This window comes from Epinephelus lanceolatus, chromosome 6 (assembly GCF_041903045.1).
Source record: "Epinephelus lanceolatus isolate andai-2023 chromosome 6, ASM4190304v1, whole genome shotgun sequence".
NCBI classification, from domain to species: Eukaryota; Metazoa; Chordata; class Actinopteri; order Perciformes; family Serranidae; genus Epinephelus; species Epinephelus lanceolatus.
Window position 1 is genome coordinate 32,018,666 of NC_135739.1, and position 17,791 is coordinate 32,036,456.

The 17,791-nt window shown below is 39.9% G+C and overlaps 1 protein-coding gene across 1 annotated transcript in view; it reads right to left on the bottom strand.

Moving 5' to 3' along the window:
- Positions 1 to 17,791, bottom strand: part of LOC117253907 (ephrin type-B receptor 1-like) — a 114,540-nt gene that overhangs the window by 50,139 nt on the left and 46,610 nt on the right. The window contains exons 3-6 of the mRNA XM_033621770.2: positions 17,305 to 17,595; positions 16,220 to 16,438; positions 15,929 to 16,109; positions 4,508 to 4,663 (exon numbers count right to left, since the gene is read on the bottom strand). Coding sequence (XP_033477661.2) covers positions 4,508 to 4,663; positions 15,929 to 16,109; positions 16,220 to 16,438; positions 17,305 to 17,595 — 847 coding nt within the window. The remainder of the gene's footprint in view (positions 1 to 4,507; positions 4,664 to 15,928; positions 16,110 to 16,219; positions 16,439 to 17,304; positions 17,596 to 17,791) is intronic.

A 17,791-nucleotide genomic window follows, 5' to 3' on the forward strand; every position in this document is an offset into this window, starting at 1 on the left:
AAGTGACACAAAATGACTATAAAAAGACACAAAAATAACCACAAAGACACACAAAATGCCTACAAGGTGACACAAAATGACTGAAAAAAGACCCCAAAGTACCTGAAATGGACACCAAATGATTTTAGAGAGACACAAAACACCTATAAAAAGACACAAAACAACCACAAGGAGACACAAAATGACCAAAAAAAGACCTACAATTACCTCAGAAAGACAACAAATGATTATAAAGTGACACAAATGAGACTCAAATGACATAAAAGGAACAAATTACCTCAAAGAGACAGAGAAAGATCAAAAAAGATGGAAAGGAACTGCAAAGAGACACAGAATATTTACAAAAATAGGCTTAACAACCACAGTGACACACAACATCACTAAAAAGAGACACAAAACAGCCAGAAGACACAAAATAACAACAAAGTGACACAAAATGACCAATAAAGACAGAGAGTTACCTCAAGAAGGCACAAACATACCTCAAGAAGACATACATTTACCTCAGAGAGACATAAACTGATTTTAAAGAGACACAAAATGACTACAAAAAGGCAGAAACCAACCACAAGAAACAAAATCACATAAAATGCATAACGACTACAAAGACATGCAAAACATCTGTAGGAGAGGTTGTGGGGCCTTTTGCATATCTGTGCCCAGGGGCCCACTGTCTCATAATCTGCACATGTTTAGATCTGGATATCATAAATACAAAATCTTTTATACTGTCAGACACCCACAGAGATCACAGCACATAAACATTATGACACAAAAATGAAAGAAAAGGGGCAATAATCACATTCTAAATTGACCACTTTTACTGCTGCGACAATAAAAACTGCTCCACTTCAAAGAGTTATCTGTGCTGTGCACTTCCTCACTGTGTTATAAGTGGCTTTTGTAGAATCAATCTGACCTGTACACAAAAACAAACGCTCAACAAAAGCTCCACACACATACACCCACACCTTCTCCGTACCTATGCAGCCCATGAGGCATAGGTACGGAGAAGGTGTGGGTGCACCTATGCAGCCCATGAGGCATGTTGAGGGAATGATTTTCTGTCAGGCACCTATCCGCACACTGCATGCTCACTCTTCCATTTCACTGATGTGATTTTATATCTGATTGAGTTTATACCAAATAAAAATAAGCTGAAGCTCCTCCATATATTGAAGTTCTATCACACTGTTTTTCAGAGTTTTCACTCTTCTTTTTTTATTGCTGTTATGTTTGAAATAACAAACAAACTTGTGACTCAATTTGTTTTTGCCCTTGAATTGAAAGTACCAAGGTAATTCACAGAGCTGTGTAGGCTGAGTAGGTTGACACCTGACACCTTTTCACTGGGAAAGTAGATTTTTTTTCTTCTGTCAGCATCAATTTGAGAGTGTGCTGTTGCTGTTTGAGGTGAGGCTTTTCATGTCTTTTCTCTGTTGTCAGAATAGGTTAACCCCATAAATTGTTCCATAAACACTGTGGCAAAAATCATTTTCATTTCTTCAAATCATTTCAACAGATGATCAGTAGCAACACGGTTTGATTGCAATACAAGTAAAGGAATAAAAACAATCACACATATTGCAGCATGTAGCCCCAGCCATATGAGTTTTTAGTGTGAGGCATGAAATGAGCTGGATTACATCTGTGGGTGTCAAATCACTTTATTTATTGCCTCTATGGATGTTTTCATGGATCATGTTGTCACTAGTTTACAACAACATTGATTATGCCTCTCAGGCTACTTTCACACCAACCCTTTGGTGCATTTGACCTTTTGGTTCGATTTATATAGACCGGAGAGGAAGCTATCCATCGAACTGTAGGGCAAACAGAACAACTGAACAAATACGGCCTGAAAAGTTTGTTTGTTTGTTTGTTTGTTTGATGGTAATCCAAGAATAAACGGTAACACATTACTTGAAGGTATCTACATAAGGGTGACATGACACTGTCATAACTATGACATGACACTGTCATGAACTTGTCATAAACATTATGTACATGTCATAAAGGTTTATGACTGCTGTCATTCAGTGTCATTTGGTTTTTGCAACGACAAGTTGACATTGTTTGGGTTGTCTTGATTATGACAACTTGACATTAATTAAAGTTACATTAACAGAAGTTGTCTTTGTCATGACAAGTTGACATTAAATTTGTTTGGGATGTCCTTATAATGACAACTTGACATTAACATGAAGATATCTTCTGGTAATGTCATCCTGGTTAATGTCAAGTTGTCATAATCAAGACAATCCAAACAATGTCAACTTGTCGGAACAAAAACCGAATGACACTTAATGACAGCGGTCATTAATGTTTATGACATGTACATAATGCTTATGACAGGTTCATGACTGTGTCATGTCATAGTTATGACAGTGTCATGTCACCCTTATGTAGATACTCTCAAGTAAAGTGTTACCGAATAAACTCTATCTGCTGATTGGTCACTATCAAGAAAGGGATCTATACCGCATAGGCTATACTTCTGGTAACCATGGTAACACATTTGTATGTCAGTAGGTGAATCCAGGGATCAACCCCGATACATCAGGAAGTGAAAAAGTTAAAGCTAATCCATGTATTTTAGCAGTTTCTTGTCAAAAGCTGAGTGAATCATGGATGCCAACAACTATTCCCCCTTACTATGTTGGTACAACATATCTCTTTTTCATCCTGCCTCTACCCATCTGAGGTCCAGCTGGGGTTTTGACTTTTAACATGAAGAATCAATTATTTCTTCCTAAGCTCTTTTTGACCATCATATAGCATAAATAAACACATAAGAAGCAATACAGTGCTGCCTGACTTGCTGTCAGTCACCAGAATTTAATTTCCCTGAGGGCCCATATAGTGCAGGAGAACAACTATAGATGTTTCAATACCATCTTTTCCTTCCTAATTCTGATTACAGTAGTTGCCAGTGGCTGCACAGGGCAGCTTGCTGTGTAGGCTACTGTTTTATAGTGATGAAAAATTGATTTCCAGGAAAACTGCTGTCAAATCCGTGCGTGAAACTACCTTAAAGCTTAACAAAAAATTGGATCTGTACTTAGACTTTTGTACTTGCCGATACCCAATCCAGCATTATAGGCGGTATCAAAGGCATTTCGGAAACTAGTATTGGTGGCAGAACAACTTTAACAACAACAACATATGACTTCATGTTAACATCTGTTGGTTCATTTGTAATTAGGGCTGCAATGATTAGTCGACTAATCGATGACGAATCGACTATTAAAATAATCAGTGACTATTTTAGTAGTCGACTAATTGATGTGAGTCATTTTTCATATTAAAGTACTATAAAAGTACCCCAAAATACTCTTATTGCAGCTTCTTACGTTTAAATATTGGCAGCTTTACACACTCTCCCATGACAGTGAACTAAAACCCTTTGGCGTGAGTACGAAACAAGACATTAGATGACATAATTTGGGGGTTTGGGAGACACAGAATGACATTTTTCAACATTTTAACACATTTTTCGATAAAATGATTAGTCGACTAATCGAAGAAATAATCGACAGATTAGTCGACAGTGAAAATAATCGTTAGTTGCAGCCCTATTTGTAATCATCCATTACTAACACAAAACAAGCTAGAAGTAAAAGGCAGCAATGTACCATTGTTTACCCTTGGTCTTCACCAACTGAACCAAACTACAGGTGTGGTAAAACATCCAAACTGTTTGCAACTGAATGAGTTTGTATAAAATTAGTCAACACTGGAAGCTCAACCCTGACAAAAACACAAACTACAAGGAAGAGATGATAACCAGCTCTGAAGATGAAAACAGGGTTAAAAGTAGGGCTTCACCAACATTCACTGTCATGATTCCTACAATCACACTGCAAGAAAACTGTTTTATTTTCACAGTTTTTGGGTTATCTTCATATATTCTTCTGACAGAATGTTGCAAATTCATTCATGAATGTACAACAGTAAAATAATGATCAGCCCATGAATGAACCAGAGCTTTTTTAGCCTCGGAAAAAGCATGAAGTTATATCCAGGTCACAAGGACGTGCGCAAATGCACACACAGACACAGACATACACACTCTCACATACACACAGTTTCACAATTTGAGACTAGTTACAGAGACAGTCCAAAAATGATTCATGTCTCAACCTACTTACACCATCTCTCTGTGGAACGGAGAGGCAGCATTTTCCAAACTCTGCGCCTCGCCTTGCATAGCAATATAGCCTCTTCGACATGCTAAACACATATTCACTTCAATGGAAAGCCTGAGGAGTGTGGCAGTGTTATTACTTACTGCTCCCCAAATCCCCAAACAAGGACAGGAACAGTGCGGCACACTTGCTCTGAATGAGGTGCATGAAATTAATGTTGGGATGATAAATCAAAGGAAATATTGGCCTTTAATTCAATGATGAGATACTGGACTGTCGGTGATGTCAACCACTATGTTTGTGTGTGTGTGTGTGTGTGGTTGTGTGTGTGTGTGTGAGACAGAGAGAGACTGACTTACTGGTACACACGTCCTCTGGTTTGTCCATGTCTCCGCGGTAATAGCCGTTGCGACAACCGCAGAGGGTGGCGGCCTCGATGGTGGAGCGACTGTTGAGCGGACACTGCTGACATAATCCTGCCCCCTGGAACGACTTAAAGGTGCCCTGAGGGCAAGCTAAAGGAAAGGAAAGAGAGAGAGGGGGGAGAAACACATAAAAAACCAAGACACAACTCAGCCTCTTGAACATGAATGAAACACGACCAATAAGCTATCTGTGCGCCTTTTGTTTGTCTTGATTGCGAGACATTTGGCAAACTTTGTTTTAGAAAGACGCCACACCAGTGGAGTTATTACTGGTAGTATGAGGTTGACAAAGCACAGAGGGGGATTTTCTGGGGATAGAAGCACATTATTTTGTTCAGACAAGACACACAAAAACATTTTGTGTACTTCCACACACGCTGATTATCTATGGTGTAGATTATGGTTTCATTTCTCTGGTTCCTTTATCTGGGTCACAGTTGTTTCTGTCCATAAATATTAACTGAATTATTCTTTATGATACGAAACACAAATAGGAATTCTTAAATACGATGTCCCGCTTTATCCAGCTTTTATTCGTCAAGGCACGGCTCGTACTGACCAGGCTTGTTATTTGGCTTTTATATACATGTGTGGACTTTAATCATTTGCACTGCCGTCCTCTTGGGATAAAACAAGCCCAGTATTGGAGTTTAGAGTCAGTGTGCCACTTCTGTAGTGAAATTAAGGCAATGCCTGTCTCACATCCCTGTTTCAGTTCGTTAAAAGAACAGTGTGTAAGGTTTAGGGAAATTTAGGTGTCTAGTGGTGATGATAGCAGATTGCAACCAGCTGAAACTTATCCCACTTAGAATTCCATCTGTGTTCATTGTTCAGGAGGTTTTAAGCAAGAGTCGAGTTATCTGCAGAGGTCTCTTCCTCTCCAAAGCAAACAGCCCAGGTGAATAAAGACCAGTAAAAACCACGCTGTTTGGCACGTCGCAGATGGGCTGCTCACCCAGCACCTGCTAATGTGTGCTCACCTTCTTTCTCTGATAACTAAATGTATGCTAATCTGATTTCTGATCCAGATGTTCAGAAGGTTTTTACTGTGAGCTGAATTATCCGCTGAGGTTTCCTACTCTCCAAACAAACAAACCTGGTGATTTAAAACAGTGAAATAAACCCTGTTTGACACTGTTTAGCATGTTGAAGACAGGGCCGTTGCGAGCTCACCTGTTTTCTCCAATAACTTATGATAAAGATGTTAAGAAGGTTTTTCCAGGAGCAGAATTATCTGCAGAGGTCTTTTCCTCTCCAGTAAACAAATAGAAACGCAGAATAAAGTACTTCCACATTAAAAAAAACGGTGTTTTCCAATGCTGCTTGTCATGAGGGTCTGCTACCCACAGTGGCCAATACCAAAAGACAAATGACTTCATCAAGAGCAAATGTAGCAAATGTAGAAACATGGCAGTGCAAAATGGTGATCTCAGTGGACAAGGACCATCCTTATGTAGATATAAATAGCTTATTCTCAGGTAGAAAACACAACAATTCTTATGTTATATTCATACTTATTACATTACTAGTCCATACCCATTGGTAGCTTTGTCACCTTCTACCTATGCCAATCTTCAATGCCTATGTGCAGTTTCACATAGATTGACCACATCAGTGAGTAGAAAAACGTGGGACAGACAGAATGACTGACTGACAGAATGACCCACTGACAGTTTCCGTGATTATGTACAGCATACCATACCATGACTTAGTCATACCAAAAATTAGAAGAAAAAAACAACAACATTCGGCCACAGGGGGAGCCACAGCGATCAGTCGCATTTTAGCTATTTTTAAGCATTTTTCTGTTGTTATAGCGCCACCCAGTTGTCAATTAGAGTTAAATTTCTCCAGTCACCTTGAGGCGTCCTGTTCTACATATCTACCAAGTTTAGTAAAAATGGATATGGCGGTTAGGCCTAGATAAGAAATTAGCTCTCTAGCGCCCCCATTTTGTTTGATGGGGTCAATAATGGAGGGGTCCCCTCAGATTATGTGTGGTCATATGTCTACAAAGTTGCGTGCTGATTGGTGAAACCCTTGAGATGTTATACACCTTTATGTGATGAGCCACGCCCTCCGCAATATTCATTGCCTTATAGAAGCTCAGTTTTAGTAAGTTTTCCAACTTTTGCCAAGAGGGAACTTTAGATATTGGTCCCTAGATTATGTTCACCGAGTTTCATGCAGATCGGTCAAACTTCCTAGGAAGAGATCGATTTTAAGTGTTTTTCAAAAAAGTCAAAATGGCGGAAAATCTATATAACCGGAAGTTATGGGTTCTTGAGGCAAATTTGTTCCTCATGAGGAGAGGCATCTCTGTGCAAAGTTTCATGTCTCTACAACATACGGGGCATGAGATATGCCCAGTCAAAGTTTGCAATTTCAATCGGTTGCTATAGCACCCCCCTTTGGCCAATTGATGTAATATTGCTTCATTTGCATTCTCCCATGACCCTCTACCACTGTGCCAAATTTCACATGGATTGACCAAGTCAGTGAGGAGAAAAACATGGGACAAACACACTGACACACACACAGACAGAGTTTTTGTCATTATATAGTAAAATAATCCATTCCTGCCAATATTTACCCCTTAAATCTGACACACTGGACCTTTAAATGTGAGTGCCACAGCAAGTCTTGTATGTGCCCCTCTACAGCCTTACATTTGTGAAGGAACAGCAACCATTTTTAAAGCAATTACACATCCCTGAGTCTTTCCCTTCCCCGGACCATGTGCATTTAATACCAGTCTGTTACAAGCAAATCTATTAGCTGCGCAAACTCATAGGCTTTTAAGCACTGGTCAGTTATAAATATGTGTTGTGCATTGTTTCCCAGGAAATCTTCGGGAAACATTAATGCAATTTCACCAAAAACAAACAGTAAAGTAACTAATAGTGCTCACTTAGAACCATTCCTACACTTTCTCAGTACTGCCCATTCACACCAATCCACTGTCTGTATTTTTATCTAAAGACACTGAGTTTCTGTGATGCCACAGATGTATGCATCATTCCCCTTTTTTCCAGCTGGTCTGGTGAAAGTAGTGTTGCATTTTTAATTTTTGGCATTAATTTTTCAATAGCAGTAAAGCTAGACCTTTGCCTGAACATAATGTCATACACTAAAATCATGGCTGCTACTACTTTTGTCAATATATTTTACAGGCTCTTTGACCAAAATCAGCACAGTGTGTTAGTAATAGCTGCTGATGCAGAACAGTCATGTCTCTGCTGCCTCAAAGATGTTTTTGAAACACAAACAGGGCTGCCTAACTGTGTGTTTACTGGGAACATTAGTTTAACCTTTATTTTACTAGAAGAGCCTCTTGAGATCAGACTATCTCCTTTTCAAGGAGGTCTTTGCCAAAATAGTAGCACAGTGTACACATAATATACAAAGCACAGCATTAATGAAATCTGTAAAAGCTCTCAGAGAAGCTGCTATAATTTTCTACTCTCTCAAGTAAAACCCAAGGACAGCTCAACAACACTGTATCTAATCAGGTGCGGGAAGAGTTCATGCTCATGTTTCAGGCTGGAGTGCTTAATATTAGGAGCCTTGTTTAAAGCATTTTGATAGTGGCTCATGTTTCCCATTAAACATTCGAAAGCAGGTTAGCAACTGAACTCTTCAAAGCTCCAATTTGTGCAGGAACACCGCTACCACAGCTGCACTACTACGGCTGAATGTGTGACTGACAGAGTACTAAAAAAAAAAGGTCTTACATCTAGTTTGAAGCTGAAGAAATTAAGATTTACTAAACAAATTAAATGTAACATCATGACACTGTGAGACATCTTAAGTTAAAAATATTGCATGTTGCGTCAGAGTACTTTGTATCCCAGAAGGACACCTGCTTTTAATTCACACGTGGGATTTCATAAGTGCCTTTTGGGTGAGGGCAAACACATTCTAAATTATGACTACAAGTAAAATAAAAAACGCCAAACAGGGAAACAGAGAGGTGTGAAATGAGAAATTAGACTGAAACGAAAGCTCTGCCAAAAGGCTGAAGGAAAACCAAATGAGGGTTTTAAATGTTACTTTTTTTCCAGTTTTGATTAATCTTTAGCACTTTGTTTTCCCTTCCTCCGCTGTAATGAATGTTCACTTTATCTCGGAGATGCTTCAGATGCTTGTAAGACCAAAATGCAAATGTTACACAGATTTATGGTGGAAGACGGAGGAGGACCGCACGAGCAGGCTTTTACAGAGTCCGTACAAACTGCAAGTCCAAATGATAACATGAATTAAGTGAAAAAAGTAAATGAGACAAAGTGCCAGCGAGTTAAGAGCCTCAGAGTGTCACTTAATCAAATGTTCAAGGGTTTAAGGGTCAGGCAGGTTTTGTTTAAGAGCGAAAAAACAAAGCAAAAATGGAGACAAACAAGAGAAAAGACAAAGTAATTTAGAAGTAGAGAATAAGGGGAACAATGAAACTGCTGGGGTTTTTTCCTCCCCTCTCAATATCCCTATTTCTGCAGCACTGTTCTATGGTGTTCACTCTCCTGAAATGTTATACTGTTATTTCTTGGTTTTGCTGATGCTTTTGTTCTAAGGTGATTTACAATGCTGTTCTTTGGCCCCATGTTTTACTGCATATTACATCGTACATGAACCCCAGAGCTTGAAAAATATACTCTGATCTCACATATGAAGTACACTTCATATCATACAGCAGGACTTGATCAAGCTTGTATTAAATGTGAATGCCTGTATACATCGCTGGCCCCAAATGATAGCATGGTATAACTGTTTCGCCACTTCACAATTATGTAAGATCAGTGAACTGCACATTTTGCTCTGAGTGTCCTCTCCTCATGGTGTGCTGTGAAGTAGGTTGTGAGTCCTGGTTTCTGGAGGAGACCAATTTTATTTTTGCTGGTGCCACTTAGAAACTGGGGGTGGCCTAAAGAGCAATTACACAAGAATGTATTTCTTTGACTGCAAAGATCAGGCAGTTAGAACAGGATGCAAACCACCAAATGAGTGCTGAGGCGTATGGCTGAGATCTATTGTGAGTTTCATCTTGTTGTTCAGCTGTTTAGGCTCCCTCTCCCTACTTTCATAGCATCATTTTTGGGGCACAGCAGGCAGTAACTCTAAAGTTCAACTGTACACTACCTGCTCAGCACCAAACGGCAGACAGTGACAGTTAGCGGCTAACTGGTGAACTTAATGGGACATTTAGCAGCTTAAGAGTCTGATAATTCGTTTAGGAGTTGCTAGAAACCAAAAACAGAGCTACAGAGTGACTGTTGGTCTCACATTCACCAAATGGACAGAAACAAGACTCAAATGAATGATAATGCTGCTCCTTAAAAGCAACTGTTTGCTAACATATTATCCTCACAACTTTATGTGGTGAAAATATGTCAGTGTTTGCCCCCTGAGTGCGGTTCTTTTAGGCAGGTTTGAACACAGCAATTGTGCTCGGGTGTGCACCAAAACAACCAGATCGAGACCTTCTTGATGAGGTAGTCTCTGTGTGGTTACAAACAAACTCTGGTGCGGTTTGTTTGTGGTGAGAACATGTTCTGACCACAATCCGAAACAACTGCAGTCGCATTACGCAATTTTTGGGTTAAACCAGGATGAGCATGTTACAGTTACGGAGGATTATCACCACCTCCATTGAGACTGCAGCCGAGATAGCGTGTGTATTCCCCCAATGCCAGTTTGTGCATATTCAATACGTACCTTGGAACGTAGTGCAAGCACTGGTTTCTTGTAGGACCGGTCGGAGTGAGAACTATATTCGGTTTATGGAAGCTAACGCTTTGGCTAACAACCGCTGCATGTGGAGGCCGCAAATTTGGAAAAATTGTCCAATATGAGGTAAGTTGTGCTAAGATAAAAATACGTACCAGCTTATTGTTTGCTTCTACAGCTGACATATTGGAATAGACTTCATGTGACTGATATTCTTTACGTTATTTGAAGATTTCTGTTCCGCGAATTCGCTACGGCTACATTCGGCCATAATGGCAGCATATAAATAATGCTGTATTTAGATGGATGTCAGCACTCATGCATTTTCTTTGGGAAATGCCTTTCTAGGAAATTTCTATAATCATTATAAAAATAGTACTATGCGCCTCCTCCTGTACTGCCTTAATATGCACATTCAACGCCTTATTTTCAAACTGTATGGTTTGCCTAAAATGATCAATGCAGGCAATAAAGCACACAATGTCCAGCGCTAAAATCAACCTACCCAGTTGTCCCTCCATTGTGATATTAGAAAGTGTTGCATTTATCTTGCAAGTGTACGCTTCTTTAACATTTTGTTTACTTCCTGGATTTTTCCTGCATGGAACTTCTGACCAATCAAGAGCAGCTTTCTCACGCAAGGCATTTGATCTGGTCTGCTTGTAAATGCTGCCTTGAGAACACGAACCAACTCTAGGCAATTATGCAACTTTGTGACAAAGTTAGTCCCTGATTCGGACCAAAGCAAGACAACTCTAGGTCCAAAAGCACCCTAAGAGTAAAAAGCTGTGGGGCGTACCTGTAGCTTAGGGGTCAAGACACTGACCATGAACTTCAATGTCCCTAGTTTGACTCCATCCAGGGACCTAAGTTGCAGCTGTATCTTCCTCATTTCCTGTCATCTTTCTATAGTCTGTATTAAAGGCATAAAAATGCCTCCAAAACACTTAAAAGAGTAAAAAGCTGTGAAGGCTGCGTGTGAAAGACTCTAGTGCTCTTTACATGCAACTGGATAAACTGACCAGTAGTGCACTCCTTTGAGAGCCTTGTGCACTTTAAAGCTGTTGCAGAATATATGTATTCCTTGATATATAATAGTCATTACTATTTCTCAAACATTCAAACTATCCTCAGTAAGTTTTTTCCACTGCTTCACTCAGCTTCTCTTTTCATCAGACACTTTCTCTCTCCTTATTTTCCGTGTCTGTCTATGTCACTCTCCCTTTTTGTTGGTTTCTTTATATTCAGATATCTACCTTTCTTTGAAGTCGTCTCTTAAGGAGCATCAATGGCTTGTGCCTCCCTTTGTGTGTGTGTGTGTGTGTGTGTGTGTGTGTGTGTGTGTCCATGTGTTTATCTTGAATAGGCAGATAGACATCTGGCTTGTCAAGGTCATTTATTGTACAACCTTGCTCATACACATGGGGTGTGTCACCATGGCAACAAGTCTTGCTCTCTCTCTCTATTAGTTATCTCTAGATACCCTCTCTATAGTTATCTCTCTCTCTCTCTCTCTCTGTGTCCAGCTGTCTAAGGATTTCTAACTCCTAACACTGCATGTACATGTTGTCTGTGAGTCACTTAAATGTAATATTTTTATAGGAGAAATAGCAGTGGGATTTTATTAAAATCTGATTAAGCACTGATATCTGCATTCAATATTATACTATTTAATTAATAAATAAATATAGGATCATTTTAATATAAAGTGTCACTTTGATCAATTTTACATGGATTAACACATGGATTAACATGGATTAACCTGGATTACCATTTGTTTGGTGGCACTGAGTTTAAATAGTGTACTGTTGTTTAAATTCAGCTCTTTGGAGACAAAGATTCTTTGAGAACTAGTTGAACATTTGTTATTAAAATGTCAGATTTTAGATACTTAATATCATTTCATGGCAATACATAGATAGTTTAGATGCATTTGCAGTAATTCTTGTAGTGCTGTGTACCTGATTGGGTGTGGATAGAATGGATAGAAATTAAAATGCCTTTGAGAATGAACTGACGCAGCTCATACAACAGAAAATCCATCATGCCAATGTGACAAATCTAAGAACAGACGGTGATGAGGAAACAGAACGAAAATGCAAAAGATAGGAGAGATAGAAATGAAAGCATAAAGAATGAGTTAAAAAGGGGACAAAGAGAGAGAGAAAAAGATGGTTCCTTTGTTTTCCTCTGTGCCTTTAGCCAGCTGTGTGGAGTCATACAGCGACCATGTGGATGACAATTGTATAAAGTTGGCATACAGGCTCACTGATCAATTATTAAAGACTTGCATTAGTGTGCATGTGTGTGTGTGTGTGTGTGAGTGGTAAAGGCTGCAGGTTTAAAAAAACTCTTAGAGCGTTGTCGGGGTCCACAGCAGGGGTAGTTTGTGTGTATTCAGTGGTTGCGCTGACATTTGTAGTGTGGCGCATTTGAAGTAAGGGTCTATTTGAATATGTTTACTTTATACACACACACACACACACACACACACACACATGCACAAGCACAGTACTTTGATGTTGAGCCAGTTTTGCCGGATGGTTTGTACAATATGCTGGTTTGGTGCAAAATAAACACCATCTCTGTGGCCTGACACACACACACACACACACACACACACAAAGACAACCATCTGTTCTAATAGTGAGTCCAGTTTCCTGCCAAGTTGTTATCAGCTGATTGGCAGAAGAGCACACCAAAAGGATGCCAGCTCTGTGGAGACAGACGGGACAGGCTCTGTCCCACGACATCTTAAATCAGTGTTTAAGCACAAAAGCTTTGACTGAAACACACAAGGCAGGTGTACGTAGACATGCCATTACATAAACTGTCAAGTCACGTCAACAGTCTCTCTTTGGACTGCAACCATTCAGACTTTTTGGTAAGGCCTGGGATTTTCAACAACAAAAACACTGAATGAAAAAAAAAAATTACACCCAGATACAAAAACCAAAAAAATCAATATAGTGTCCATTAGTTATATTACTGACATCATACTAATTACTCAGTTCAAACACAGAAACAAAGCTGCTTCTAACCAATTATATGGCAGTCTTTTCGGAACAGACAGCTCATTTCCCAAAATAGGTACTGAAGGATTGGTTGAGTAGCTAAAAACATCACATTGTTCTGATGTTGGAAATTGGATGGGAGAGAAAAACGCTCCCTTTGAGGAAACACTTTCATGACGGCACTGAGACCAACAGCCTTAGCAGTTACAAAAAGCTGACCTGTAAAGGGCTACTGTGGATAAAATGCTTAACAAGAATTTGGTGGTATGGAGATACTTTGGCTACTTGAAGCCCCCTTTGGCCACACAGTGGTTGAGACAAACTCAAAAAGAGCTAAGCTAACGTTAAAATCTGACATGAAACAGATATGTGATGAGGAAGGAAAACCTGCGCAATCAAAGACAGGAAATACCAAGATAATTTCACATATGTGCAAGGTGCATGTGCAGTCTTACCAGTACTGAGACAGGGCTTTCAGAGAAACACCAACAAACTGTAACATTAGTATGTGTTTCCCTTGTTGATCACACTTGCTGTCATCTTTTTAATGGCAAACGACATGGTGCAAATAGGTGCCGTCAAAATTTAGGGACCTAATTAACTATCACAATTGGCCAAAGATACAGCTCCCTGGCTGTAAACTTATTTGATGCAACGACTGCAATGATTAACGATTATTTGTCAACTATTAAATTTATCACTAACCAATTTAATAATCAATTAATGGGCTTGATTTATTGACAAAGTCAGAATTCTCCAACTACAGCTTTCTGGTTTCTTCACTCCTCTGACAGTTAACAGAATATCTTTGGGTTGTGGACAAAACAAGACATTCAAGGACGTCATCTTGGGCTTTAGGAAACACTGATCAACATATTCACCTCATTCTGACATTTTATAGAACAAACAACTAACTGATTAATTGAGAAAGTAATTGACAGATTAATCAATTGTGGTGATAATAGTTGCAGCCCTAAAACTTCTAAGGATTCATGCTGACGAGTCTTTGCCATTTTTCTGGTTGTGAATCTCCTGCCTCACCTTAAAACTCATCAGAAATAGTGATTTAATTTATATTCTCATAAATATTGATATTAACTAACATTGCAGAGATTTACTTACTAGTCATGATTTTCAAAGGCAACATTTCAAAGCTTAATATCTTTGTAGAGATCCACAGCAAACGGCTGGGATGACACAATGATTCCAAATTTCAACATGATATCTTAAGCAATGCCGATCAACATAACTGCAATGCTGTCAGACCTAATCATCGTCTTCCATGAATCTTGTCTGGCTTACCTTCTACCCGCTCAAATATTATATGGCGAAAAAGTATTTCTCTGCAAAAGAGACACTGACACCAAAGGCAAAGCTAACATTTAATGTATTTCACTGGAGATGGATAGAATACTATTCATCAGTCCCTTCTGTGTTCGCTATCTCTTTTATCTCTCACAGTTTTTTACCTTTCTGTCCTTGGTTTGTCCTTTTTTTAAACTTTCTTGCCAGTCCATCTCTCCAGAGGGCTCTCCTGTTTTACTTTCTTTGTTTCTTCCTTCTTTCCTTCCCTCCTTTTTTACCCTCCCTCCACCCTTTCAGTTGCCCCTCTATCTCCTAGACACTCTCCGGCAGTTCAGGACTAATTTCCAGTGGACTAATCTGGCTGGAACACGCTAAACTAATTAACATGGGATGAGGCGGCCTCACTTATCATTTCACCATATGTACATACATCACACACACATGCTCGCACATCCCCACACACCCTCTCCTTCATACCCATACATGCACACACACACACACACAAGTGGATGAGACTCTCCAGGGAGAATAAGAAATGATGGGTACTACTTCGGAGAGGAAATGGGGAAGGAGGCCAGATATAAAAAGGAGGTAAAAGAGATAGACGAGCTATTTCTGTGCCATGTTCACCCAAGTCTGCTTCTACTAATATTAACATATGGAACATCGTGGGCTGCACCCTTGGGCAAAAATACATCCGAAAACGTATACATGCATGCAATTACACAGCTAGGACTGCCAGAAATGACACACTTTCCTCTTCTGCACACAATAAAACATTTGCATTTTCTACAGAATTGACTCAGCACAGTAGCCCAGCTATGTTGTTGTTTTGTAGATCAAGCCAGGACTTAAATATGGCACATTTTTCATAGTGGATGGAAAACAAAGAGTATTGATATGCACACATTTTGTTCAAAGGATAATTTCAATGCAATATTTCTAACAGGCTTGCATAAATATAAAAATTAAGGTTAGAACTATTTGGTTCTAGCATGCATGAAGATACTTCTTTGTTGTCTGCTTTTTGAGTTATTGTTGGCTGCAAAAGCATTCTTTCTATGTTTGATTATAAACATGTTTGCTGGATATTGATTTGCCGTCATACCATCTTGTTAGCTTTGGCCACAAAACAATATGCAAATTGTGTGCAGCATGCAATGGTGTTTGCTGTTGCCAAGATATCAGAACATAAAAGAGAATGAACCAAGTCTATACGGCATTGTCTTTGATATGCTGTGATGCAGTGTAGTATCTGCAGAAGCATTTCTTTCTTCATTTTTTTATGAGCACAGTTTGAACAAGCACAGCTTACCTCGACACACGTTGCCATTGTCTGGTTCATAACCCGACCTGCAGCTGCAGCTGCCGATGGGTACCATCCACTCTCCGTCACCGTTACAGTAAAGCTTTATGGGCACGTCTACTTCCTCAGCGTTGGGGATACAACTTCCTCTAGCGATGACTAATGAGGTGGACTCTGCTCCAGTCAGTGTCTGCACAGAATCAGAAACATAAAAAGTGTCTTGTTGAACGTCTGTTTACATGATACACCACAATGAGGAAAACAGCTCACAAAAGAGCTTCAGTTAGTTCTGGTCCATACCTCTGGGAAAAAAGCAAAGTTCTGCACCACGCTGGGGCATTTCTTGTAGAATACTCTCACAGCCAGGAGAGACATGCAAGCGCCCAGATCCTGGAAGGCCAAGTGGAAGCCTCTGCCTTTGGACAACGGCCCAAAACTCCGAACTTCTGTGTTAACCTTCATTAGCCTCCCTCCAAAATCAACCTGGGAGAAACTCTCATCTGCAGCAATGGTGTCCACCTGACAGAGAATTCAGACAAAGTGAAGGATAGAAAAGGCAAAATAAAGCAAGAGGAATGAAAGCCAAAAAGACTCTTAGGTTCCTCTGTCCTTGTTGTTTGATTCTCACTTCAAATTCATCAAGTAATGTTTGAATCACCTGTAATACACTTGTGACTATGTACCAGAACATTTTATTACTGTGGGTTGGAATTTAGTCATAATTTGCTTTTTCCCCAGTGGGCCTTGATGGCGGCCCCAGAGGACGCTACTCAGACATTCCCGACACTTGGATGGTTTCCAATCCTCTGATTCATCAACACAAACAGTGCAAAACCACACTGAAATTTGATTCAATTTAGTTAATTGAAAAGCTGCAAATATATAAGACTGTGTATACGTGACATTTTTAGGAGAGAAGTGGACTATGAATTTCAAAGTGCACTGGGGAAAAACACATCAATCACTGAGCGTTAAATTCTAACCGTGTGAGGTTAGAAATTTGTAGACTTTGGTCAATAAACTCAGCTCTGATGTGGTGTTTTCATCTAAATTGCTGTGTCCTAGTGTGCTGTGAGAACATTGCCTCTCCAAATTGACAACTTTTCATAGGCTACGGAAAACAAAAACCCTGCTATCAGCCTTGTGCAATTTTCAGATGAAAATAGGTTCTCTGCACTTAGCACTCCCATTTAACGTGACAAATTGATAAATGAAAATCAAAATTTAACCAATAGCCATGGCCTATTCCAACGGAATTGTTGTCTTTGTGTTGAGTAACAATGAGAATGCCATCAACATTTTACTCTCAAATGCTTATTTATAGTGTGACAATACTTCCAGAACCAGCAGCTCTTCACACTTTGCTTTTTTCCTGGACCCATTACCTTAAGAAAAGGGGCATTGGCCCAGTACTCCACTCCTTTGATGCCCTCTGACACGGTCCTTTCAGTCTCCAGGTAGTACAGGTTGAACGTCTCTTTGCAGGAGCCCAGGACGCTGGGGATGGAGGCACAGTCTCGTACGGTGAAGCGGATCTCCACATAGATGCGCTGGGCTGCCCGCCGATCGATGTAAGTCGTGAGCAGCCAGTTGTTCTGGCTTGGCTCAAACACGTTGCACACCTGGTACGTCCTGATGGTGTTGAGGTTCTCATCGTAGCCACTCACCTCCTCCCACTGGGGAAATGTGTGTGTGTGTGTGTGTGTGTGTGTGTGTGTGTGTGTGTGTGTGTGTGTGTGTGTGTGTGTGTGAGAGAGAGAGTAAGGGGCAGGGGGTATGGATGAGGGGGGTGGAAGTATGGGAAGAGAGGAGAGGAGAGGCCAAAATGATTAATGGGTTTACCAAGACCTGACACAAATTAAACTTTCTCTT